At 65.1% G+C, this 23,832-nt stretch overlaps 1 protein-coding gene across 4 annotated transcripts; it reads right to left on the reverse strand.

The window, feature by feature from the left end:
* Window positions 1-1,553: 1,553 nt before the first annotated feature.
* UBA1 (ubiquitin like modifier activating enzyme 1) lies at window positions 1,554-18,832 on the reverse strand. Of its 4 annotated transcripts, XM_089770180.1 has the most exons (27): window positions 18,726-18,744; window positions 17,457-17,619; window positions 11,949-12,065; window positions 11,600-11,658; window positions 11,236-11,404; window positions 10,293-10,427; window positions 9,388-9,494; window positions 9,155-9,245; window positions 8,381-8,513; window positions 8,144-8,241; window positions 7,743-7,889; window positions 7,144-7,320; window positions 6,807-6,914; window positions 6,560-6,640; window positions 6,012-6,167; window positions 5,599-5,764; window positions 5,190-5,386; window positions 4,826-4,890; window positions 4,546-4,741; window positions 4,384-4,458; window positions 3,963-4,152; window positions 3,754-3,842; window positions 3,377-3,469; window positions 3,092-3,283; window positions 2,633-2,734; window positions 2,341-2,441; window positions 1,554-2,179 (listed from the first exon to the last, which is right to left on the reverse strand). In XM_089770180.1, the coding sequence occupies exons 3-27, from the start codon at window positions 12,063-12,065 to the stop codon at window positions 2,044-2,046; spliced, it is 3,180 nt and encodes a 1,059-aa protein (XP_089626306.1). In that variant the 5' UTR covers window positions 17,457-17,619; window positions 18,726-18,744; the 3' UTR covers window positions 1,554-2,043. The 4 variants fall into 4 exon arrangements, with proteins under 4 accessions (XP_089626306.1, XP_075770991.2, XP_075770990.2 ...); XM_075914876.2 differs by lacking the exon at window positions 17,457-17,619 and having other exon boundaries at window positions 18,726-18,832; XM_075914875.2 differs by lacking the exons at window positions 17,457-17,619; window positions 18,726-18,744 and adding an exon at window positions 14,689-14,835.
* Between the last annotated feature and the right edge of the window lie 5,000 nt (window positions 18,833-23,832).

Here is a 23,832-nt window from a genome sequence, read left to right on the forward strand (position 1 = left end):
CCCCGAGCACCCTGCATCCAAACCCCCTCCAGAGTCTGCACCTAGAACCCCCTCCAGCATCCCACCAGCCTGGCCCAGGCTCAGCTCAGAGCCCCTCTCACTCCAAATACCTTAATCCAAGACCAGAGCCTGCACCCCAACCTGGTGAAAGTGAGGGAGGATGGGCTGGGGACTCAGAAGGAGGACAAAGGAGGTGGGGCAGGGATACTTGGGGCTGAGGTAGGTCTTGGATTGCACTTAAATTCAAAAAGTGATCTCGTGCTTACAAAGGCTGGAGACCACGGGGGTAGAGTAACCTGGCGGGGGCAGTGGTGCGTGCGGGGAAGGGTCTCCAACCCACAGGCCGGCCCGAGGCCCGGTTCCAAGTCCCTGCCAGGGGCGATGAAGCAGCCAGGCCGGGTGCTGAGGGACTGGGGCAACTGCTCAGCAGGGGGAGGAGAGCAGACAGTCAGGCAGAAAGTAAATCAAGGCCCCATCCAGCTTTTCGCCTTGGTCTGGGCCAACTGGGTCAGAGCCTGGTGGAACGCAGGGGTAGGGCACCCACTCCACTGTGCTTGGAAAGCTGCCCCACCAGCCATGCTGCTGGGACAAGAGGCACTGGGGTTGAGGCAGGAGGCAGTGCGTAAGGCCCCGGCTTGGCTTCTGTGTGTGAATGAGGGTCACATCCTCCCCAGAAAACCAGCAGCATTAGCCACCTCCAGCAGCCCCGGATCCAACGCTGCAGATGGGATAGGACCCAGAAACCCAAGCGCACTGCCCCCTCCACACCAACTGGGTCCATCCAACTGGCACAGCTGCAGGTTCCCAGGGGCCCGGGTGAGCTTAGCAAGGCCCTAGAACCAGCTGCTGAGAGCTGGGAACTCCCTGGCCCCTGACTCCTGGCACCAGCAGCAGCTGCTGCAAGGACATTGGCAGAGGGCAGGACAGAGGCACAGGAAGCCTGCTGTGCACTCACATCACCACCCCCCTCTAGCAGCGTGGAGTCGGAACCAAGGGGTTAGCATCCCCATGTGGAACTGATGGAATCGCACGCTGTTGCAGGAGAGCCCAGCGCAGGCTGGGCTGGACAGGGGAACCCCCAGTGCCCAGTGGTTCCCCCATGTCCCACACCTGGATACAAACAGAGCTGGGGGCTACCAGGCAGTGAGCCCACAGATCAGGGAAAGCTTCCAAGCGGAGGAGGCATGGGGGAGTGGGAGAGCTAGGCCCAGGGCACGTGATCAGGCCCTGGTTCTAGGAAGGGAGTGGGATTGAGTGGTTAGGGGGGGAAGCCAGGATTCCATCCAGACAGCCAGCATCAGGGCCTTGAGAAAAGGGGCTGCTCCACATAAAACCAATGTGGGTTTGATGGAACACGGGGGATGGCCCTTCGGGAGGAGGAAAAGCAAGCTAAGGAGCGCTCTCACCGGTGCCCCCTTCCATGGGGCTAGCTGCTGGGGCAGCACTGGGCTGGAGCAGGGGGAGGCCACAGAACACAATAGGGCAGGGATCCCCCCAGGAACCCCCCCCATCCCCAGCATATCCCACCAAAGACCAGGCCTGGGGGACGCCGGCAGCTTTTGCAAACGTCTATTTATTCAGTAAGTCCTCGCACCGTTTCTGCACTAACCCCCCCCTGCCGCCAGCCAGGCAAGCAGCAGATGGACAGACGGACGCTGGCCCCAGCAGCAGGGGGTAGGTTACCCCCACCCCCGCATCCCACACCCCCAAATACAGAACCAGCGCTGCAGGGCAAGAGATGCCCCATCCCCCATCGGTGAGCAAGTGAGTGTGCGCGGGGGAGGGGGGAGGGAGTGTGGGGGCGGAGTCAAGACAACACGACTAACAGTAAGGGGGCGGGGTTAAAGCGCCTCCACGACATGAACGGGACACAGGGGAGGGTCTCCCAGCAGGGGGGACCCACAGGCCCCCCACCCTGCACCTCAGACCAGTCCTATGGGGGAATCCCCCTTAGTCCATGTTTTCCATCACTGTAACCGGTGGGCGGGGCGTGGGAGACCCCGCCCCACGAGCTCGGGGGCGGGGCGTGGGGAGGCCCCACCCCTAGCGGATGGTGTATCGGACGTAGGGCACCTCGATGTCGCACTCGCTGTCGTCGTTACAGCAGAGTTCGAAGACCAGGGCCTTGACATGACGCCCGATCTTCTTCTTCGACACCTTGGTCACGATTTCCGTCATCCTGGGGGGGCAAGATGGCATCAGGGCAAGGGTGGGAGTCCCCACGAGGGGACCCCCACCCCCACCAGGGACAGCCCCGGATCCAAGAAACCCCAGCCCCCATCAGTCCCCTGGGCAACTGAGAGGGGACAGCCCCTCCCCCCGAGCACCCCGGGTACGTACGGCTGGTCGTGGCGCTCGCGCAGCTTAGCAGGCGGCATGAAGAAGGAGTAGAGCATGGAGACGCCCTGCGACAGCATGGTGATCTCCAGCCGGTGCTCTGTCTGCAGGGGGACAGAGTGAGGGGGCGGGGGGTCAGCATCCGGACACTCCCATCTCCCCCCTTTGCCGGCATGGGGATCCCCAGTCGGCGCTCACGCTGCAAGAGGGTCAGACACCCTGAGCTGCCCCGCCCCCTTAGCGTGACGCTCCCCAGCTGGGAACATCGGACTGCACCCCCCTTCCCCCAGGTCACCTTGAAGTAGGCCAGGAACTGGCGCAGCGTCATCTCCTCCCCACTGGGCTGCACCCCCTGCACCTCGAACCGGTCCCACAGCGTCCACTCGATGTCGTAGTACTGGGGGAGGGGAGGGTGGATTAGATACGAGGGGACCCCAAACCCAGCCCCCTCAGCCCCTACCAAATCCACTTCTCATTGCATGGGGGGGTGGGTACGGGGGCACAGGGAGGTGCCTGACCGTGGAATCCTCCCCACAGAACCCTGCCCATGGCCACGGGGCATCAAGGCAGCCAAGGGTACAGAGGGGAGCTCCCCCAGGGCCGTTCTCTCAGGGCAGGAGGCAGGCTGGGAATATGGGGGTGTAGCGGGAGCTCCCAGACCCTCCTTGCTGCAGGGGGCAGAGGAACCGGGCAGGGGCCTGGGCGGGGACACAAGGGACGGGCAGGGGCCCAGGGTGCACACGGCGGCACCCACCTTGTTGCGGGGGCAGGCGATGGGCTCGGAGAAGCCGAAGAAGGGCAGCGCCAGGTTGAGGAAGCCGTTCTTGTAGGACTCCAGCCGCTTGTGACCCTGCACCACCTTGTACAGCTCCAGACACACCAGCCCCACCACGGCCGCCGTCGTCGTGGCAATGGCCGGAATAATCTTCCCAGCAATCAGCTTGCTCTGGGGAGGGGAGTGACATCAGCATGACAGAGCCCCACTCCCCCTCGCCTGCCACCCCAACCCCCCTTCCCTCCCGCCGCGGCCGCTGCTCACCTTGTGCCGGTCGGCAGGCGGAATGTCGTAGTTCTCAGCACGCAGGTTCGAGGCCGCCACGATGAAATCCATGTGGAAATTAGTGTCGTCGTCCTGAACCAGAGAGAGGGTCAGAGAGAGATGCGGCCACCTCTGGGGCAGGGCAGCTGGGGAACAGCCGCACAGAACATCATGGGGGAGGGGGAGGATTGCCTGGCACAGAGATGCAGCCACCTCTGTGGAGCAGGCAGGCGAACGCCCCAGGGACCCAAACCCAATGGTGGGGATGCGAGTGCTCACCTGGCACTTGCTCCCAAGGGCCCTGTCTGCAGCAGGCTCCCCCCAGGCTCAGGCCAGCACTCCCACCCGGGCTCAGCCCGCCACCCCCCTCAGCTCACCTTCTCGAAGTCGATGGGGTACATGCGGAAGCTCTGCAGGCCCTCGGGGCTGGGCAGGCTGGATTTCAGCTCCTCCAGCCGGCTGTCATCTAGGGGTAGAGCACAGCCCATGAGTGCCCGGCAAGGACACCCCGGCCACAAGGGGCCCTGGACTCTGTGCCGGGAGCCAGCAAACGACCCCCCCGCCCGGCCCAGCCCGCAGGCCCTACCGACGGAGGCGTTGGCATTCTGCAGCTCCTGGTCGGAGATGTGGATCCGCACCCCGGACTTGGGCGTGAATTCGGGCACCTGCACCTGGTGCAGCAGCTCGGCCACAGCGCCCACATCCTGTGTGCTTGCGATGCCGTAGGTCTGGGCGAAGAGACTCGCTGCCGCCACAATGTAATCCATGTGCAGGGGCTGGGGGGGGAGGAGAAGAGGCGTGTTAACTCTGATCCCTAATGATGGCTGCCCCTCCCCCCCCCATCCAGGGGCTGTGGGTGGCTGAGCATTAGCCCGGACCCCTCCCATTGGCACCCCCGCTCTGAAAGCCCGTGGGGGCTGCGGGGACACAGGGGCTGCAAACCCCGACTCCTAACCTAGTGATCTGCATGGCGTTACCCCGGCGCCTAGCGACGTCCCCGTACTCACGTTGCTCTCGTCGAAGGTGAGCGGGTGGGGGCACCTCTTGGGCCCCGACCAGAACAGGGTGCCGGAGTTGGTCTTCTGCAAGACACCGGGGGCGGGGGTCAGAGCGCGGGCCGGGCGGCTGCTGGCTCGCGGGCGGGGGGGGGGGGGGGGGCGGGTGCTCACCTGGTTGGGCGGGAAGTTGTGCAGCAGCTGACGGATGTTGTTGCTGTACTGGCAGTGCCAATGGCGGCAGGCCCAGCCCACGCAGTCCGCCCAGCTCCGGGGCCGCTCGCTCACCAGGCTCTTGTTGACGGCCTCGAGCACCTCCAGGGGCTGGGTGCCCGGCAGCTTGAGCGTGCGCTCCATGAACTTGGGGTCTCTGGGGGTGGGGGGACACGGCTCAGAGGGGGCATCCCCTGGACCCTCCCGCCCCCAGCGGCACGTCCCTTCCCCCACTACTCACGAGATGTATTGATTGACGCTCTCGGCCGGCTGCTTGAAGAGGCCTTCGAACTCGTCCCGGGCCCACTGTGGGACAGAGCAGAGTCACCGGGGCAGGGGGCCAAGGGCAGCGCCCTGGGAAGTCAGAGGCCCTCGACACCAGCGCCCACGCCAGTGACCGGAGCCCGGACTCCCAGCCCTGCCTGCTCTTAGCAACCGACTCCCCGCCCTCCCCGAGCCGGGCGGGGCGCCCAGGCGTGCCGGCCAGACCCCGAGCCGGGCGGGGCGGGGCGCCCAGGCGTGCCGGCCAGACCCCGAGCCGGGCGGGGCGGGGCGCCCAGGCGTCCTGGCTCCCAGAGGCCCCGGGCAGGACCCCGGGTGCTCACCTGCAGCGTGTGCTCGATGGCGTTGGGGAAGTTCTTGAGGGTGCAGATGGGGATGGATTTCTCGGGCGGGTCCTGGCTGGAGCTGTAGGACTCCGTCAGGAAGGGGATCACCACCTGGACGTTGCCCTTGGTGCCCAGCGTCCCTGACTCCAGCAGCGGTTTGCGGTAATAGACGCACCGGCGATCCATGTACATCCCTGGCAGACGGGCACATGGAGTTAGCACCAGCAGGAGGGAGCAGGGGACCTCAGGAGCACAGCAGTGGGGGGTTGAGACAACTTGCCCGGTACTGAGAAGCAGCTACCTCTGGGGCAGAGCCCCTTGGGAACAGCCACATGTAACGCAGCACAGGAAGGGCTTGTGTGGGGCTGCGGGGGCCTGGGGAAGGCCCCACCCACGCATCACTCACTGGCATCCACGTTGTCCAGAGCATTGGCCACACCGTCCAGGCCCTCGAAGAAGTCGTCGTCGTAAACCCGCTCCGTGTCAGGCCCCACACGGTCCTGGTGGCTCGTGATGTGGATACTGGGGTTCATCTGACGCACGGCGGCTGCCGCTGTGTCAGACTTCATTTTCTGGGGGACAAGGGAACCCCGTTTAGCCGGAGAGGCGTCCTGGCTCCCAGCCCCTCCTGCTCCAACTGGCGAGACCCCACCCCACTCCGAGCCAGGTAGAGAACCCAGGCCCCCCACCCCCCAACTCCCCTCCCAGCACCCCATGACATCCCAGGGCCCACAGACCCCGCCCCCCAGCTCCCTTCCCCTCGCACCGTGACGTCCCAGGGCCCACAGACCCCGCCCCCCAGCTCCCTTCCCCTCGCACCGTGACGTCCCAGGGCCGGAAGAGGAACTGGCGGTTGAGGTTGGATTTCTCGATGGTGTCCATGTCGGTCACCGTCACCTCCCCACCATCCCCGCAGGCCAGCCCCAGCATGGCGAAGTTCTTCAGCAGCTCGCAGCCGATGGCGCCGGCGCCCACCTGGGCAGGGGAGACACAGGGTGAGGGGGCAGCCCTGGGGACAGTTCCAGGAGCCCAAGCTCAGCAGCCTGCAGCTCACGGCTCTGGTTTCCCCCAGCGTATCAGCCTCAAAGGAGCCCGGATCATGCTAAGCTGCCCAGCCCCTCGACCCCACAGCCAGACGGGGGCCTGAGAACGCGGGATGCTGTCCAGCGCCGCACCGGGGCCCGGACTAGGCACGTGAAGGGGTAACCAGCGGGGCTGGAACAGCCTGTCAAGCCAGTTCGCCCACAACACGGGATTTTACATCCCAAAGCCGGGCGGCTCCCCTCAGGGCCAGGCTGCGGGGTCTGCGTGGGGCTCGCCGTGGGGCTCGCCGCGGGGCCCCGCAGTCTGGACTCCGTCACACTCACCAGGAAATACTTCTGCCGCCCCAGCTTGGCCTGGAGGTCGGCCCCAAACACGGCGATCTGCCCGTCGTAACGGCTGTTCCTCTGGAGACAGGGAGAGAAAGTCACCCCCGCTCGGCCGGGGCTCCCCCCCCCCCACGCTCCCCTCACTCGGTCAGTGCTCCCAATCCCCCCCCGCTCCCCCATCCCCCGCTCAGCCAGTGCCCCCCACCTCCGCCCGCTGCTCCCCGCCTGGCCCCCAGCCACTCACGGGGCGGCACGCCTCCTCGGTCAGCGCCTCCTTGCTGTCCTCAGGCAGACACTCCAGCGCGTCGAAGTAGAGCCACTGCGTGATGGGCATGAACTTCCCAGAGCAGGCCTGGTACAGAGGGGCGGTGTCAGGGCAGGTCCCTCCCGGCCAGCCTCGCCCACGCTCCGGCCACCCAGAGGTGGCTCCCTGGGCCCCAGAGGGCCCAGTCCCCAGGGGTACCACTCGGCCGCACCCCCCACAGCTTGGGAGCCCCAGAGCATTTCAGCCCCACTCCCAGGAGTGCGGATCTCACCCCCCTCGCCACCCTGGGGCCGGGACCCAGGCCTCCTGGCGCTACCTTCATGACCTCCTGGGCGGCCAGCCCCCCGATGAAGGCGTTGATGGGCGCCAAGTCCCCAGCAGCCTGGTACGCCAGCTCCTTGATCAGCCCCTCGCTCAGCTCCTCCTGCTTGAGCGCCGGCGCGGCACGCTCATTCAGCGCCCGGGTCAGCGCCAGCACCTCGGCTGCGTCCACCTGCGGGGGACAGGGGTCACACAGCGCCCCCGGGGTGGGGAAGGGACACAGCCGGTGGGGCCGATCACAGTGCACCATGGGGCAGGGTTGCCACCAATGTTCCCGTGAATCTTTTCTAGCCACGTGTGGAATAAGTGTGTTCTGTGCACGGAGGCATGTTGGCGTGTGCACCACCAATACATTGACACCTCTCCTGAGCCCTGCAGGTGCCAGCCCATAGTGGGAGGTCTCACAGCACCCCACAGGGCACACATGCAACACAGACAGGCCAGGAATGACACAGCTGGGGGCAGGATACACAATGCCCCAGGGGGCAGGGACAGACCACAACTGGGGGTGCGGGATGGGGGGGGGGGGGGACAATAGACACTGAGCAAGCAGAGGTCAGCTCCCCTCCCGCTCCACAGTCCCCCCAGCCCTACCTCGCTGCGGGGCCGGGGCAGGCGGTGGTGCCGGCGCTCGAAGTCGTGCAGGGCCTGGAAGGCCAAGTGCAGCTGGGCCGGGCGCTCGAATTTCCCAAAGTCGGTCACCACGAAGTCAGGCTGGGCCAGCGCCACGCTCAGGGGTTTCTGTGGGGAGGGCAGGAGTGAGGGGCAGCCAGCAGGATCGTCCCCCAGCCTGACCCTCCACAAAGCCCAGCTCCGTTCACAACTGCCCCCGGACACCCAAAGCCGTTCACTCTGAACCCTACTGACGACACCGACCCAGGTTCGGCAGCACCCAGCGATCAGGGCACCCTGCCCCTTCCTCCCGCTGCGGGAAAAGCCAGCACCCAAGCCTGCCCGTAGCCCCCCCAGCCCGGGTGCGCATTCCCGCCACTCACAAAGCTGATCTTCTTGGGCATCTTGACCTGGGAGACGATGCCCCCACGCACGTACTCGGAGAAGCTGCTGGTGTCGCCAATGCTGAAGGTGTACGGCCCTGTGGGGAAGGGTGGGGCTCAGCGTGGTGGGGTGCATGGACCAGGGACAGCAGCCCTGGCAGAGCTCCCTGCCCCATGGTGCCCCCCTCAGGCCCACGGTGCCCCCGGCTCCAGCCCCCAGGGCACCTAGCACCTCACCCAGCACTTGGATCTCCATGGGGGGGCAGCGGTTGAGCTCCTCCATGCCCTCCACCTCGGTGAAGGAGACGAAGTCCCCGCTCTCAAAGCCGTGCCGCGCCTCGTCCAAGCACGTCACTTCCCCCGGGCAGCCCTGCCGACGCACAGACAGATCAAACCCAGCCCCTTGCTCTAATCACTAGACCCCACCACCATCCCAGAGCATGGGGGGGGGACCCAACTGCCCTGCCCTCTGCTCTAACCACTGGACACTACCACCCTCCCAGAGCCTGAAGGGGGAAACCCAGCCGCCCTGCCCTCTGCTCTAGCCACTGGACACTACCACCACCCCAGAGCCTAAAGGGGGAAACCCAGCCGCCCTGCCCTCTGCTCTAACCAGTAGATACCACCACCCTCCCAGAGCATGGGGGGGGAGGGAAGAACCCAGCCGCCCTGCCCCCTTCTCTAACCACTAGACACCACCACCCTCCCAGAGCATGGGGCGGAACCCAGGTGCCCTGCCCTCTGCTCTAACCACTAGACACCACCACCCTCCCAGAGCATGGGGGGAACCCAGGTGCCCTGCCCCCTTCTCTAACCACTAGACACCACCACCCTCCCAGAGCATGGGGGGGAACCCAGGTGCCCTGCCCCCTTCTCTAACCACTAGACACCACCACCCTCCCAGAAACGGGGGAGAACGCAGGCGTCCCGGCGCCCTCCCCCGCTCTAACCACCAGACCCTACTCCCCTCCCAAAGCCAGGGGAGTACCCAGGTGTCCACGCTGGCCTCACCTTGGTGACCATGGAGACCATGGCGCTGAGCGGCTGCTCCCCGTTGGGGTCTGTCACGACCATCTCGTCCCCGAAGTCACAGAAGAGCTGGCTGTGGGTGGAGGGGAACGTGAGGGACCCGGCCCCACCCCAACAGCCCCAGTCCCCTCCAGCCCAGGGCTCCAGCCTCCTCCCCCTCCCCAGGCAGCGTTGTCCGGGGCCCTGCCCCCCAGCGCCCGCTCCCGAGCACTCACCCGAACAGCCCCCTGGTGTCAGCCACCACCAGCTTGATGCCTCTGGCATGGCAGAGCTCCCCGACCCGCAGCTGCTCCTCCAGGGGCGAACTGGTGAGAACCACGACCTGCCGGGGCACCAAGGCCGTCAGTCAGCTTGTGCCCGCCCCCAGAGCCCCCCTTCCCCCCCACTGGGACACCAAGGCTGTCAGTCAGCTTGTGCCCGCCCCCAGAGCCCCCCTACCGGGACACCAAGGCTGTCAGTCAGCTTGTGCCCGCCCCCAGACCCATCAGTGTCAGCACATGCCCCCCCACCACCTGGGACTGCCCCTCCCCCAGCACAGAGCCCCTCAGCATCAGCCCTACCACTCCCCAGAAATCCACTCTCCCAGCTCCAACCAGCACCCCTGCCCCACACACACCCACCAATGGCCAGCCTGTGCCTCTCCTGCCTGTTCTGTGCTCCCCACACAGAGCCCCACAGCTTGAATCCCCTCCCCAAAGAGCCTCCCGAAGCTCTGGGGTCTCCAGCCACCTGTATTGACATGGAGACGGGAGCCCAACACAGCTGGGGATGAAACCCAGGCGTCCTGGCACCCACCCCCTGGCACTAACCACTAGACTCTACTCCTCTACCCAGTGCTGGCAGGAAAGACAAGCATTCTGGTGTCCAGCCCCCCTGCTCTAACCACTAGACCCCACTCCCCTGCCAGCGCTGCGAAGAGAAGCCAGGAATCCTGGCATCCAGCCCCCCTGCTCTAACCGCTAGACCCCACTCCCCTGCCAGCGCTGGGGAGAGAAGCCAGGAATCCTGGCGTCCAGCCCCCCTGCTCTAACCGCTAGACCCCACTCCCCTGCCAGCGCTGGGGAGAGAAGCCAGGCATGCGGCTCTCTGCGGGGCGGGCAGGCCCCAGGCCTGTGGGTACCTGGAAGGCGCTGAGGAAGTCCTCGGTGAGGGCCCCGGTATGGATGCTCACGGGCACATAGGAGTTGAGCTCAGCCAGGCGGGGCTGGGAGGCCTCGGCCCGGTTCTTCCCCATGTCGTCTTCCCGCAGGTAGAACTAGGGAGCAGGAGGGGCGGTGAGTGTGGGAGTCTGGAAGGAGGGGGGCAGGGCGGAGGGGAGGCAGGACCAGCGTTCCCTCTAACCCTTTCCACACCAAGTGGAATGAGTTTTCTGATGTGCCCCAGCGTGGAAGGCACGTGCCACACAAAAGACGTGCGACATGTCACCCTCATATTGGTGACAGCAAAATCCATGTGGCAGGGGTGGGGCCAAGGGGCTCTGAGCGTGCGAGGGGGCTCAGGCCGAGGGTTGGGGTGCAGGAGTGTGAGGGCTCCCACTGGGGGGGGGGCAGGTTCTGGGTGGGGCTGGGAGGGCCAGTGGGCGGGGGGGGGGGGCAAGGGCTCTGGCTGGGCACTGGGCAGAGAGCTTGCAGTGCTGGAAGGGGTGCAGACACTGGGCTGGGGTGCAGGATCTCAGGTGGGGGGAGGGCTGAGGGTTCGGGGTGCAGGAGGGTGCTCAGGGTTGGGGGACAGAGGCTTATGGCTTGGCTCACCTGGGCTGTTCCCTGCTGAGGCTGGCCAGCGGGAACACCCTGCACCCCCACCAGCAGCCCTGGCCCCTACAGGGCTTGGGGGGGAGAGGTCTCTGACCCCTGCGCGGGACTTTAGCTGTGCAGCTTAGATGGACCATAAGCCAAGACACGGACACAGAGGGGAAGTCCCGGTGGGAGTGAAGGGGCCAGGGACCCACACGCAGAGGGGCTGGGCGGGACAGGACCCACACGGGCAGGCCGGTGGAGGAGGAGGGGCCCAGCCAGGACCCACACGCAGAGGGGCAGGGCGGGATACACGAGCAGGGAGCCTACCTGGGAGGCCAGGTCTGCCCACTGGGCGGGTGCGGAGTCGTGCAGGGTCACAGACTTGACCCCGCCCAGGATGATGTTCTTGGCGATCTCCACGCCCAGCCCCCGCAGCCCCGACACCAGGACGCTGGCGTTTTGCATCCGTTTCATGGCCTCGTGGCCCAGCACGTACCTGGGGGGAGCAGATGGTCAGGCCGGGCCTGGGGCGGGTGCCTCAGCCAGCCCACACCGAGAGGCCCCGGAGCTGGGGCCCCACCACACGTGACCCGCAGTCCAGCATCCTCCCGAAAAGGGAGAAACAGCCTCTGTTCTGACCAAGCTCTGGGGGGGCAGAGGGCCCCTGGGGGGCCCCCGCGCTGGAACTTACAGCTGCCTGGAGTACAGGCCCTCATCAATGTCGGCGTCGCTCCCATTCTTAGCCATGCCCTGCGAGCAGAGAGGTCAGAGGTCAGGGATGGCAGGTCGCTGTGGCCCTTCCAAAGCCCCCAAAGCCACTGGGTGGCCAGTAACCGCAAGGTTTACAGCCAGCCCAGCTGGGCGGCACGTCACCTGGGGGCACCGCTGGGCAGAGGGTGGGGAGCAAGGTGCCCCAGAGGGATTCCCCAGTGCCACCCCGCTGATTAGGGGAACACCCGCAGCTGGGCGTGCGGTTCTCCTGGTGGTGCACATGGCACACGCCTCAGTGCACAAGTGGGCAGAGGGCCCCCCAGACTCACGTTGGCGGGCGCTGGGCGTGGGTCACTCGGAACGGCGTTGCCAGAGGAGCAGTTCGAACCCGTCTTCGGCTCAGATCCAGACACGCGGCGCTTCTTGGACAACGGCGAGCTGGACATCTGGAGGCCAAGAGGGAGGTGAGGACCCTGCCCACAGCCCCCAACAGCCAGCTCTGGGGACCCACGTGGCTACAGGCTACCCGAGCGGAGCCGGCGGGGGGGGGGGGGGGGGCGCTGGAGGCCTCTGCCCTTGGCACCAGTGGCTCTGGGATGCAGGGAGGGGCTCTCCCCGGAACGGCCCGGCACTGCGGGGGATTTCCAAGCAGCTGTTACCCAAGTGTCCCCAGCAGTTCCTGGAGCCTCCCTCCAGAGCCAGTGCTGGGGCCAGGCCGGCCTGCAGTGACTCAGCTAGGACAGTGACTCATTTCAGAACCCAGCTCCGCCCTGGGCAGGCCCTGAACTCAGCACTTCCAGAGGGGGGACCCCAAACCGGCTCCCTTCCCCCAAGGCTGAGGGGCCCCACACTGCCCCCTCCTGTCCCAGAGCCAGGGAGCGATCCCAGGCGTCCTGGCTCCCAGCCAGCTCGCCCCGGCTAAGCATCACGCCATGTGCTCTCACTCCATGGCGCCTTGCACTGCCCGTCTGGCAGCACCCCCTGCGTGGGCAGACAGCTGCACGGGGATGAGAGCGGCGCTTCCCGCCCCCTCGGCTGGCACCCAGGCGCCATCCCTTCGCTCCACGAAGGGGCTTCCCCCGGCAGCGCTGCCCGTTAGGGAAAGGTGGCTCGCCCCCAGCCTGAGCAATCCCAGAGGATGCGCCCCTGACCCAGAGAGGAGATGCAGCCCCCTCCGGGCCAGGGCAGCCGGGAAAGAGCCAGCCAAGATGCAGCCACTTCTGGGCTGCGGCCTCACAGCTGGGCACGGCAGCACAGCACAAGGGCTTGGGACGGGAGGAGAATCTGGGTTCAAGAGAGCCAGAGCCAGGTGTCTGCTCGGAGCTGGGGGGATTCTGGGAGGAGCCGCGTCTCATCAGAACGGCCAGACTGGGTCAGACCAAAGGTCCAGCCCAGTGTCCTGTCTGCTAACACGGGCCAATGCCGGGTTCCCCAGGGAGGGAACACAACAGGGAACCCTCACGTGATCCCTCCCCTGTCACCCATCTCCAGGCAAAGGGAGGCTAGGGATACCATCCCTACCCATGTCGGCCAGAGGCAGCTGCCTCATCGGAAGCCAAGTGCAGGAGGGAAGCAGCTGCAGGGTCCCAGCAGCGGTCGCACCAGGGAGAAAATCCACCTCTGCTCCTATTCACAAGCCCCCTATTCACGAGTCCCAGAACGGCCGTGTCATGCCGGGAGCTCCCATTCGGCTCTCTGCCTGCCGCAGTGACAGCTGGGTAGGGAACGGCCCTACTAATGACAGATCCCCTGGCAATTAACCGCCGCAGGGGGCTGAACCCCAACACCCCCCACAGCAGGTTTCTCAGGGGGCTCCCGGTTGAGAATTTCACTCAACACTGAAGACCAGACTCAAGTCCCCAGCAGACGGCCGACGCTGAAGGATCCAAGCTGTGCTGCCGAGCCAGCTCAGGACACAGAAACTCTAGGGGGCTCAAATAACCAACCCCCAGCTCCCCCCAGAGATCCCACGAGCCCCACGGCGAGACAGACGAGCACGCAACAGCGACCCCAGCTGCTCAGTCCCTGATCGCCCAGGGAAGTCAGAGCCGTCTAGTTGGGACAGCATAACCCCTGGTGGGGGACACCTTAATCCCGGAGTAGGGATGCAAGAGTGTAGTCGATTAACCCATAAGCAAAAGCAGATCGGTGAACGCAACAGACTACACGTATTTCCCGCTCCCTGCCAGTACAGGTGTTGCAGGCTGGCCAGCAGCCTGGCTCAGTCCTGGCTTTCAACGGGTCCAGGACCCACCTCTGCTGTGGCTCTGCATTTAAAGCGTATTAGAAGCTGGGCAGGCAGGCAGGCTGGCGGAGGGAGCTCAGCGCCCCCCACCCGACAGGCACTGCTGCCTCTCTCTCAGAAGCAGCAGCACAAGGTGACAGGCGGCCGGTCCGCGAGGGGAGCTGGTTTTTAAACCGCCCCCCCCCCCGCGGACCAGCTCCTGCCTGGCTCTGATACACCTGCCCCGGGGACTACAGCAGTGAGGAAGCGATACAGCTTCACGGCTACTCGCCGATTCCATTAACCGCTATTGGCCCGGAGTCACCCAGCGTCTCCCCACAGCCCCTGGCCCGAGCAACTCGCCCTGCCCGCCCCAAGAGCCCGCTCGCCCGGGCAGCCTCCCCCACGCGGGGCCGGGCACGGCTCTCCACTGGCTGCGTGAGCGGATGGGGCCCGCCCGGGGCTGGAGAAGCAGCGAGCTGAGCCGGGGCCGGGCCGCTCCCTCGTGCCCGCGGAAGAGCCGCCGGGGCGGGGACAGGCCGGCGCCGCTGCCCGGGGCCTCCCGCGGGGCCCCGCCCCCGCCCCGGGGGTCACCCCGCAGGCTCCTCGCCCCCCCCGGCGGAGACCGGCCCCAGCGCTGGCCGGGGGGGGCGAACACGCAGGCGCCACCTCCCAGCTGCGGCGGCCTCTGGGGGGGGGCGCAGACCCAGCGGAGCCGGGCTCGGGGGGGGGGCGAGCGGGGGCCCCCCTTCCCGAAACCGGCCGAGGGGCGGGGCTGACACCGGGGGGGGGGGGGCGGGCAGCGCGGCCTAGTGGTGACAGCGGGGGGGGGGGGCGGTGGTTACCAATGAGGCTGGCCCGGCCCGGCCCCGCTCGCTTCTTCCGCTCGGCTCCTCACAAGATGGCGGCCGCCGGGCCCGGAACAAAACCCCCCCCGCCCGCGGCGCGCGCCCGGCCCCGCCCCCTCCGCCGCCGCCCATTGGCCGCCCGGCGCCCCGGCGGACACGCCGCGCCAGGCCGGCGCCGCGCGCCCATTGGCCGGCGGAGGAGGGCGGCCCGCCCCGTGACCCGGGACACGCCCCCTGGCGCCCGGATGGGAGGGGAGCCTGCGGGACGCAGTGGGGCGCCCCGCCCACCTCATGAATAATGCAAAGTAGCCCCGCCTCCATAGTGTCCAGACAAGGAGGCGGGGCGGGGCGGGGCAGGGCTGGGAAAGGGCAGGGGCTGGTGGGGGGGAAGGGGGAAAGGGCAGGGGGTGGGGCATGGCTGGGGGGAGAGGGAAAGGGCTGGTGGGGGGCCCAGAGGAAAGGGCAGGGGGTGGGGGGGCTGAGGGGAGAGGGAGAAGGAACATCCCTGCCCGTGTGCGCCTGCCTGCAGACCCTGCCCATGCACCCCACATATGGGCCTCGCCTGCCCACACTCCCCACCCGCACCCCGTGCCCTCGCCTGCCCGCACTCCTCGCCCACACACTGCGCCCTCGCCTGCCAGCACACCCCACCCCACCCTCGCCTGCCCACACTCCCCACCCCACCCGCGCCCTCGCCTGCCCGTACTCCCCACCCGCACCCTGCGCCCTCGCCTGCCCACACTCCCCACCCGCGCCCTGCGCCCTCGCCTGCCCGCACTCCCCACCCGCGTCCTGCGCCCTCCCCTGCCCGCACTCCCCACCCGCACCCTGCGCCCTCGCCTGCCCGCACTCCCCACCCGCGCCCTGCACCCTCGCCTGCCCGCACTCCCCACCCGCACCCTGCGCCCTCGCCTGCCCGCACTCCCCACCCGCGCCCTGCGCCCTCGCCTGCCCGCACTCCCCGCCCGCACCCTGAGCCCTTGCCTGCCCGCACACCCCACCCGCGCCCTGAGCCCTCGCCTGCCTCCACTCCCCTGCGGCGCAGCCCGCAGCTGCCCACATGCACTCAGCCACGCCACCTGCCCTTGCCCTGTTCCAAGTGGGCTGCTTCCCCACCAGCCAGCGCTCCCTGTACGCGCCGAGGAAGCTGTGGCTGTGGGCTCCAGAGCCCAGCTCCAGTGGCTCGGTCTGGCGCTGTGCTGCGCAGTGCAGCCCCGGCCTGCTGGGGCTCTGGGTCCTGGCAGGGGCTGGGGCTCAGAGCCCCAGTGGGAACAGCTGCTGGCTGCTTTTAGGCCTAGCGCATCAGAGCAGGTCAGTGGTCCTGGGCCCAGGGACCCGGGCAGCCTGTGAGACAGACAGGAAGGGGCTTGCAGGAGGGTGCAGCATCTATAGCGCAGTCAGGGAGAGAAGCCAGGAGGCCAGGCCCTGACTCCCTCAGCTCAATTCATCTCCATGGCACCCTGACCCCCAGCCTGCGGATTTCACTGCTCCAGCCCCGCAGGCCGCACAAGGGCCTTTGGCTCAGCTCGCCGGCGCAGCCCTGCCTGGCTGCACCACGGGAAGCGTCCTGGGGCCGTTCCTGGCCCCTGTGGGAAGCGCCCTGTGGCTCGGCACTACGGGTCAGACAATTGGTGCCCTCCGGCAGGGCAGCCCCCCAGCACAGCCCTGCCCCTCAGACAACAACAGGCGGGCACCACCTGCCTGGCAGAAAGGAGAGGAAAGAACGGTGCTGGGGGAGACTGAGGCCCGGGAATGGGGGGCCCCAGAAGCCCACGGCAGAGGAGCGCCCGGGGACTCTGGTATGGAAAGGAGGTGGCAGGGGGGCATGGCCAGAGCAGGACCGAGCCCAGGCATGAGTGTGTCCCTGCTGGAGGGGACCAGCCCGGCTCTTTCCCGCCCCACAGCGCCGGCAGGACTGATCCTGGAGCCCTGTGCCAAGTTCTGAGGGGACCGCAGCCAAGGGGGGCAGAGAAGAGCCCCCAGACCCGCTCGGGCCTAACCAGGAGGTCGGCCGGGTGGCTTAGGGACCCTTCCTGCCCTCAAACTCTGGGGTAGCACAACGGGACCCGGAGAGGTGCACATGCAGGATCAGCAGGGCCCATCTAGCCTATTACCCTGGGTGCAGCCCTGGCCAGCTCCACAGGAAAGGGAGAATGACTCTTGGGGGGTTATCTGCCCCCTAGTAATCATTAGATTTGAGTGTAATCCCTGAGGGGAGAGGCTCTCCCACGCCCAGGACACGTCAGCCTGGATTACAACCCCGGATCTTCAGCGGACTCGAGGGAGACCCCCCCCCCACCTGGTACGAATCCCATTCAATCCATCAGCCCAGGGCCCCTAACTAAAGAAGGGTCTGTTAGCCCACCCAGTCTCACACACGGCATGGCTGGAAACTTCCCCCCAGTTAGGCCTGGATTAGCCCATCTGGCCACTGCGCTGCCCTGGGAGTTTATGGGGAGTGGCCGGGTTCTTGGGGTCAATGACAGCCAGCAGCAGTGAGTCCCACAGTGGCTGTCCCACGTCTCCCGCTGTATCCCCTTTCCGTGGCTTCAAAGGGCCCCTCGTTCTCGCCAGGAGGCAGGGCAGGGCTGCACACGGAGATGTGCTCAGATAATTTAGGGGTCTGGGCAGCGCCTGGCATGACGGAGGGGGGGGCTCTGATCTCGGTTGGGGTCTGGACGGCACCTGGCCTGACAGGGCTTGGGTTGGGGTCGGGGTCGGGGTCGGGATCTCCAGCTCCTGCCATCCCCCAAACAATCACAAACCTCATCTAAGTTTTGCTGGTGCGATTTCCCGGCAGTGGCTGTAGTTTTGGTCTCGTTAACCCAGGTTTCAGTCTGATTTTCCCCAGGTGGATTTTTTTGCCTCTCAACTAAGTTTTTGAATGTGGACTTTCCCAGCTCAGGTTTGTCTTTCTTCTTTTGTTGGCTGCAAGAAACCAATTTGTTTTTTTTTCATCAAACTGTCTAGATTGGCCAGAGCGTCCCAGGATCTCCCGTGCACCACTGTCAAGAGCATCACATCTGGGACGTGAACAGCGCAACCACGTGCACAAGGCAGAGCGGGCGCTGATAATCGACTTGGCGGGCCCCGCACAACCAGTGCTACCTCCTCTACGTGGAGAGAACCTCCTCCAAGGCCTCGGTTCGGGCCCCAAACCCGACTAGCTAAGGCGTTTGAGTTCGGAGCTCAAGGAGACATGAGGAGCCAGGGGGAACCAGCATGGGGGGTGGGGGCTTATGGAGAGATCGGACGTGCCTACACAAATCGTCCTTTGCAAAACTGAATGACCCCACTTAGCTCCAATCAGCCCCAAACCAGGCCAACCAAAAGCCGGAAACAATCAAAGATTGGCAGGGAAAGGGCTTCCCAGACTGCAACTCCAGGGAGCCCTCTAGCCCCCCCCCCGCGAGAAAGTCTCCCCAAGCACAGAAGTGGGGAAACTGAGGCACAAAGCAGGGGAGGTTTTTGCACAGTGTATGGGAGAGCCGACATGCAGGAGTCCTGGCTTGCAGGCTCCCCCCTCCCCCTCGGCTCTTACCCACTAGCCCCCACTCCCCTCCCAGAGCGGGGGAGAGACCCCGGGAGTCCTGGCCCCCAGCCCTGTCCCAGCCATTATGCACAACACAAGCAGGAGGCAGGGAGTGAGGGGCTAGATGCGTCAGGAGAGTCAGACATTTTGGGGGGGCAGCCAGGACCTCCCCTAGTGCACCCCCAACTTACCCGCCCCTCCTACAACAGCCCCCATTGCCCCCCACCCCACCCCCACTCAGACTGGTCCCCATTGCCCCCCCACCCCACCCCCACTCAGACTGGTCCCCACTGCCCCCCCAGCGCACCCGCCCTGCCTACCCCCACCCAGACTGACCCCCCCCAGCGCACCCCCACCCCTCCCACCCCACTGCTCCCCACTGCCCCCCAGGGCACCCCCACCCCCAGGGCACCCCTCCCCCATAAGGGCCTCCTGCCCCTCCCCCCACAGCCCTCTCTGCCAGCCTTGGGGACCCCCCCCGCCGGCCCCGCCCCCCGCTCACCCCTCTCTCTCTCTCTCTCTCTCTCTCTCCCCCTCGCGCCGCTCCCGCCGCTGACGGACCCGCCGGGCTCGGGCTGAACCACGCGCTGAACGGGGGCGCGGGACCGAACCATCCCGGGCGTGGGGGGGGGGGGGTAGAGCGCCCGCCCCCCCGACCGGATCCGCATGGCTCCGAGCCCGCGCACCCCTCTCCCCCCCTGGCGGCATGGTCCGGCCCGGCCGCGCGGGGCCTGCTGGGGGCTGTAGTCTTTGGGGCCCACAGAGGGACCGACAGCCACAGGGTTGGGGGACAGACAGAGGGGGCAGAAGGACAGACGGACACAGGAATGGAGAGAGGGGCAGGGGGACAGACAGATGGGGCAGAAGGACAGACGGACACAGGAATGGAGAGAGGGATGGGGGGACAGACAGATGGGGCAGAAGGACAGACGGACACAGCAATGGAGAGAGGGACAGGGGGACAGACAGATGGGGCAGAAGGACAGACGGACACAGGAATGGAGAGAGGGATGGGGGGACAGACAGATGGGGCAGAAGGACAGACGGACACAGCAATGGAGAGAGGGACAGAGGGACAGACAGATAGGACAGACGGACACAGGAATGGAGAGAGGGACGGGGGGACAGACAGAGGGGGCAGAAGGACAGACGGACACAGGAATGGAGAGAGGGATGGGGGACAGACAGATGGGGCAGAAGGACAGACAGACACAGGAATGGAGAGAGGGACAGGGGGACAGACAGATGGGGCAGAAGGACAGACGGACACAGGAATGGAGAGAGGGACAGGGGGACAGACAGATGGGGCAGAAGGACAGACAGACACAGGAATGGAGAGAGGGACAGAGGGACAGACAGATGGGGCAGAAGGACAGACAGACACAGGAATGGAGAGAGGGACGGGGGGACAGACAGAGGGGGCAGAAGGACAGACGGACACAGGAATGGAGAGAGGGACGGGGGGACAGACAGAGGGGGCAGAAGGACAGACGGACACAGGAATGGAGAGAGGGACAGGGGGACAGACAGATGGGGCAGAAGGACAGACAGACACAGGAATGGAGAGAGGGACAGGGGGACAGACAGATGGGGCAGAAGGACAGACGGACACAGGAATGGAGAGAGGGATGGGGGGACAGACAGATGGGGCAGAAGGACAGACAGACACAGGAATGGAGAGAGGGACGGGGGGACAGACAGATGGGGCAGAAGGACAGACGGACACAGGAATGGAGAGAGGGACGGGGGGACAGACAGAGGGGGCAGAAGGACAGACGGACACAGGAATGGAGAGAGGGACAGAGGGACAGACAGATGGAGCAGAAGGACAGACGGACACAGGAATGGAGAGAGGGACGGGAGGACAGACAGATGGAGCAGAAGGACAGACGGACACAGGAATGGAGAGAGGGACAGAGGGACAGACAGATGGGGCAGAAGGACAGACGGACACAGGAATGGAGAGAGGGACAGGAGGACAGACAGATGGGGCAGAAGGACAGAAAGACACAGGAATGGAGAGAGGGACAGGGGGACAGACAGATGGGGCAGAAGGACAGACAGATGGGGCAGAAGGACAGACGGACACAGGAATGGAGAGAGGGACAGGAGGACAGACAGATGGGGCAGAAGGACAGACGGACACAGGAATGGAGAGAGGGACAGGGGGACAGACAGATGGGGCAGAAGGACAGACGGACACAGGAATGGAGAGAGGGACAGGGGGACAGACAGATGGGGCAGAAGGACAGACAGATGGGGCAGAAGGACAGACGGACACAGGAATGGAGAGAGGGACAGGAGGACAGACAGATGGGGCAGAAGGACAGATGGACACAGGAATGGAGAGAGGGACAGGGGGACAGACAGATGGGGCAGAAGGACAGACGGACACAGGAATGGAGAGAGGGATGGGGGACATACAGATGGGGCAGAAGGACAGACGGACACAGGAATGGAGAGAGGGACGGAGGGACAGACAGATGGGGCAGAAGGACAGACAGACACAGGAATGGAGAGAGGGACGGGGGGACAGACAGAGGGGGCAGAAGGACAGACGGACACAGGAATGGAGAGAGGGACGGGGGGACAGACAGATGGGACAGAAGGACAGACGGACACAGGAATGGAGAGAAGGACAGAGGGACAGACAGATGGGGCAGAAGGACAGACAGACACAGGAATGGAGAGAGGGACGGGGGGACAGACAGAGGGGGCAGAAGGACAGACGGACACAGGAATGGAGAGAGGGACGGGGGGACAGACAGATAGGACAGACGGACACAGGAATCGAGAGAGGGACGGGGGGACAGACAGATGGGGCAGAAGGACAGACGGACACAGGAATGGAGAGAGGGATGGGGGGACAGACAGATGGAGCAGAAGGACAGACGGACACAGGAATGGAGAGAGGGACGGGAGGACAGACAGATGGAGCAGAAGGACAGACAGACACAGGAATGGAGAGAGGGACAGGGAGACAGACAGATGGGGCAGAAGGGCAGATGGACACAGGAATGGAGAGGGGGACAGACATTGTTCAGAAGGACAGATGGACACAGGAATGGAGAGGGGGACAGACATTGTTCAGAAGGACAGACGGACACAGGAATGGAGAGAGGGACCGGGGGGACAGACATTGTTCAGAAGGACAGTCGGACACAGGAATGGAGAGAGGGACAGGGGGACAGACATTGTTCAGAAGGACAGATGGACACAGGAATGGAGAGAGGGACAGGGGGACAGACATTGTTCGGAAGGACAGTCGGACACAGGAATGGAGAGAGGGATGGGGGGACAGACAGATGGGGCAGAAGGACAGACAGACACAGGAATGGAGAGAGGGACGGGGGGACAGACAGATGGGGCAGAAGGACAGACGGACACAGGAATGGAGAGAGGGACGGGGGGACAGACAGAGGGGGCAGAAGGACAGACGGACACAGGAATGGAGAGAGGGACAGAGGGACAGACAGATGGAGCAGAAGGACAGACGGACACAGGAATGGAGAGAGGGACGGGAGGACAGACAGATGGAGCAGAAGGACAGACGGACACAGGAATGGAGAGAGGGACAGAGGGACAGACAGATGGGGCAGAAGGACAGACGGACACAGGAATGGAGAGAGGGACAGGAGGACAGACAGATGGGGCAGAAGGACAGAAAGACACAGGAATGGAGAGAGGGACAGGGGGACAGACAGATGGGGCAGAAGGACAGACAGATGGGGCAGAAGGACAGACGGACACAGGAATGGAGAGAGGGACAGGAGGACAGACAGATGGGGCAGAAGGACAGACGGACACAGGAATGGAGAGAGGGACCGGGGGGACAGACATTGTTCAGAAGGACAGTCGGACACAGGAATGGAGAGAGGGACAGGGGGACAGACATTGTTCAGAAGGACAGACGGACACAGGAATGGAGAGAGGGACCGGGGGGACAGACATTGTTCAGAAGGACAGATGGACACAGGAATGGAGAGAGGGACCGGGGGGACAGACATTGTTCGGAAGGACAGTTGGACACAGGAATGGAGAGAGGGACCGGGGGACAGGCAGACAGAAGGACAGGTGGACACGGGGTGGAGAAGCAAACAGGCAGAGGGCCGGATGGACAGGCAGGGGGACAGGCAGACAGGTGCAGCTAATGTGAGTGTTTTTGTGTGGCTGGAAGGAGGAGGAGGGTACCAAGTCCTACACAGTGATCTGCTGATAAGCGTGGTGGGTTCTGTGTCTCACCCTGCCAGTTGCCCTGGCTTCGTGTCCAGTCTGCCGAGGAAGGCCTGGGACGGCCTTTCGGTCGCCGTGTCAGCCTTGGACTGAAATTCTCCGCACAGCGGCTTGGTGTGAGTGAGAACGTGTGTGCAAGCCAGGTGGTGAAAAGACACCAGAAACTGAGAGCTGAGCGGAGACCATCCACTGAGCGGAACAGAGGAGCCTGGAGACAACAGACCGACTGGCCCAAAGGCAGACCATAAACAAGAGCTGAGGAGCCCTGCCCCTAAACGCGGAAGGATAACTGGGGAGAAAACCCCACGGTTAGGACACAGGGATTGCCTTTTCCCCTGAGAAAGCTCCCCTGTGCTTCTTCTATGTAATGCAGGGGAATGGACAGACCATGTTCCCTCTAATCTTTTCCATCCGTGTGCAGAATAAATGTTACGTGCACAGAGGCCTGGGTGACTGTGCACCACCAGTAGAAACCAAAAACCTCCCAGCAGGTGCTCTGCAACTCTGCTGCATGGCAGGAGAATCTCTCCCGCACAAGCGCCCAGCTTACATAGAACATTATTATGCAGACATGGGGATGGACAGACTTACGGATAGTGGAGAGGACGGAGGGACACAGGGCCAAAGGACGCACTGACAGGCACAGGGACAGAGACACACAGCCGGCCACGTTGGGAAAGGGACAAAGGGAGGAAGGACGCAGGACACATGGACACTGGATGGGTGGACAGACAGACGGAGGGTCAGAGACGCAGATTGCCGCAGGCAGGAGGGACGGACAGCGGTAGAGACGGGGACAAGAAGACAGACAGACATGAGGATGAGAGACACAGGGACGGACAGACACAGGAATATGGGGAGGAGATACAGGGAGCAGCTCACCTGGTAACAGCCACAGGGACAGACAGGGGAATGCTGGGGTACCAGACTGGATGGGTTACCGACCACAGCCAATCCCCTTAACTCTGCCCTTTTGTGTCCCACCTTGAAGTCAGCCCCAAGCCTGTCACAGAGGGATGTTTCTTCTCCCTGCTTCCTGCCATGCCTGGGCGCAGGTGGTACCTCAGGCCGCAATACAGGGCTGTGCGAGGAACGGGGCTGGGACCGTAGACCCCCCCTCCCCCCCCGCTCTAGAAGTTGGCAGGCCCACCGTGACTGTAGCAAATCGGCCTCGCGCAGGCAGCCGTGCCCGTCACCACCAGACACCTTCCTGCCTCAGTTTCCCCCATTCTACCCTGGCAGTCCCCCCTTCTCTGGTGGCAGAGATAAACCGCCAGCGGCTTGCGAGGATCCCACGCTACGGCGGGGGAGCACGCCCCCGGGGCCGCGCCAGTGCAGTCCAGTGGAAGGAGAAGGCAACCACCGTGACCTCTTCC

This window comes from Pelodiscus sinensis, chromosome 18 (assembly GCF_052426305.1).
Source record: "Pelodiscus sinensis isolate ZL-2025 chromosome 18, ASM5242630v1, whole genome shotgun sequence".
NCBI classification, from domain to species: Eukaryota; Metazoa; Chordata; order Testudines; family Trionychidae; genus Pelodiscus; species Pelodiscus sinensis.

Excerpts from the sequence above, each read along its gene's own strand:
- UBA1 (XM_075914875.2), bottom strand. The coding sequence starts at position 14,823 with ATGGGCGGCGGCGGAGGGGGCGGGGCCGGGCGCGCGCCGCGGGCGGGG. Across the intron at positions 2,735-3,091 it reads TCGCCTGCCCCCGCAACAAG|TACTACGACATCGAGTGGAC; the intron begins GTGGGTGCCGCC and ends CCCCTCCCCCAG. Across the intron at positions 2,180-2,340 it reads CGCGAGCGCCACGACCAGCC|GATGACGGAAATCGTGACCA; the intron begins GTACGTACCCGG and ends TTGCCCCCCCAG.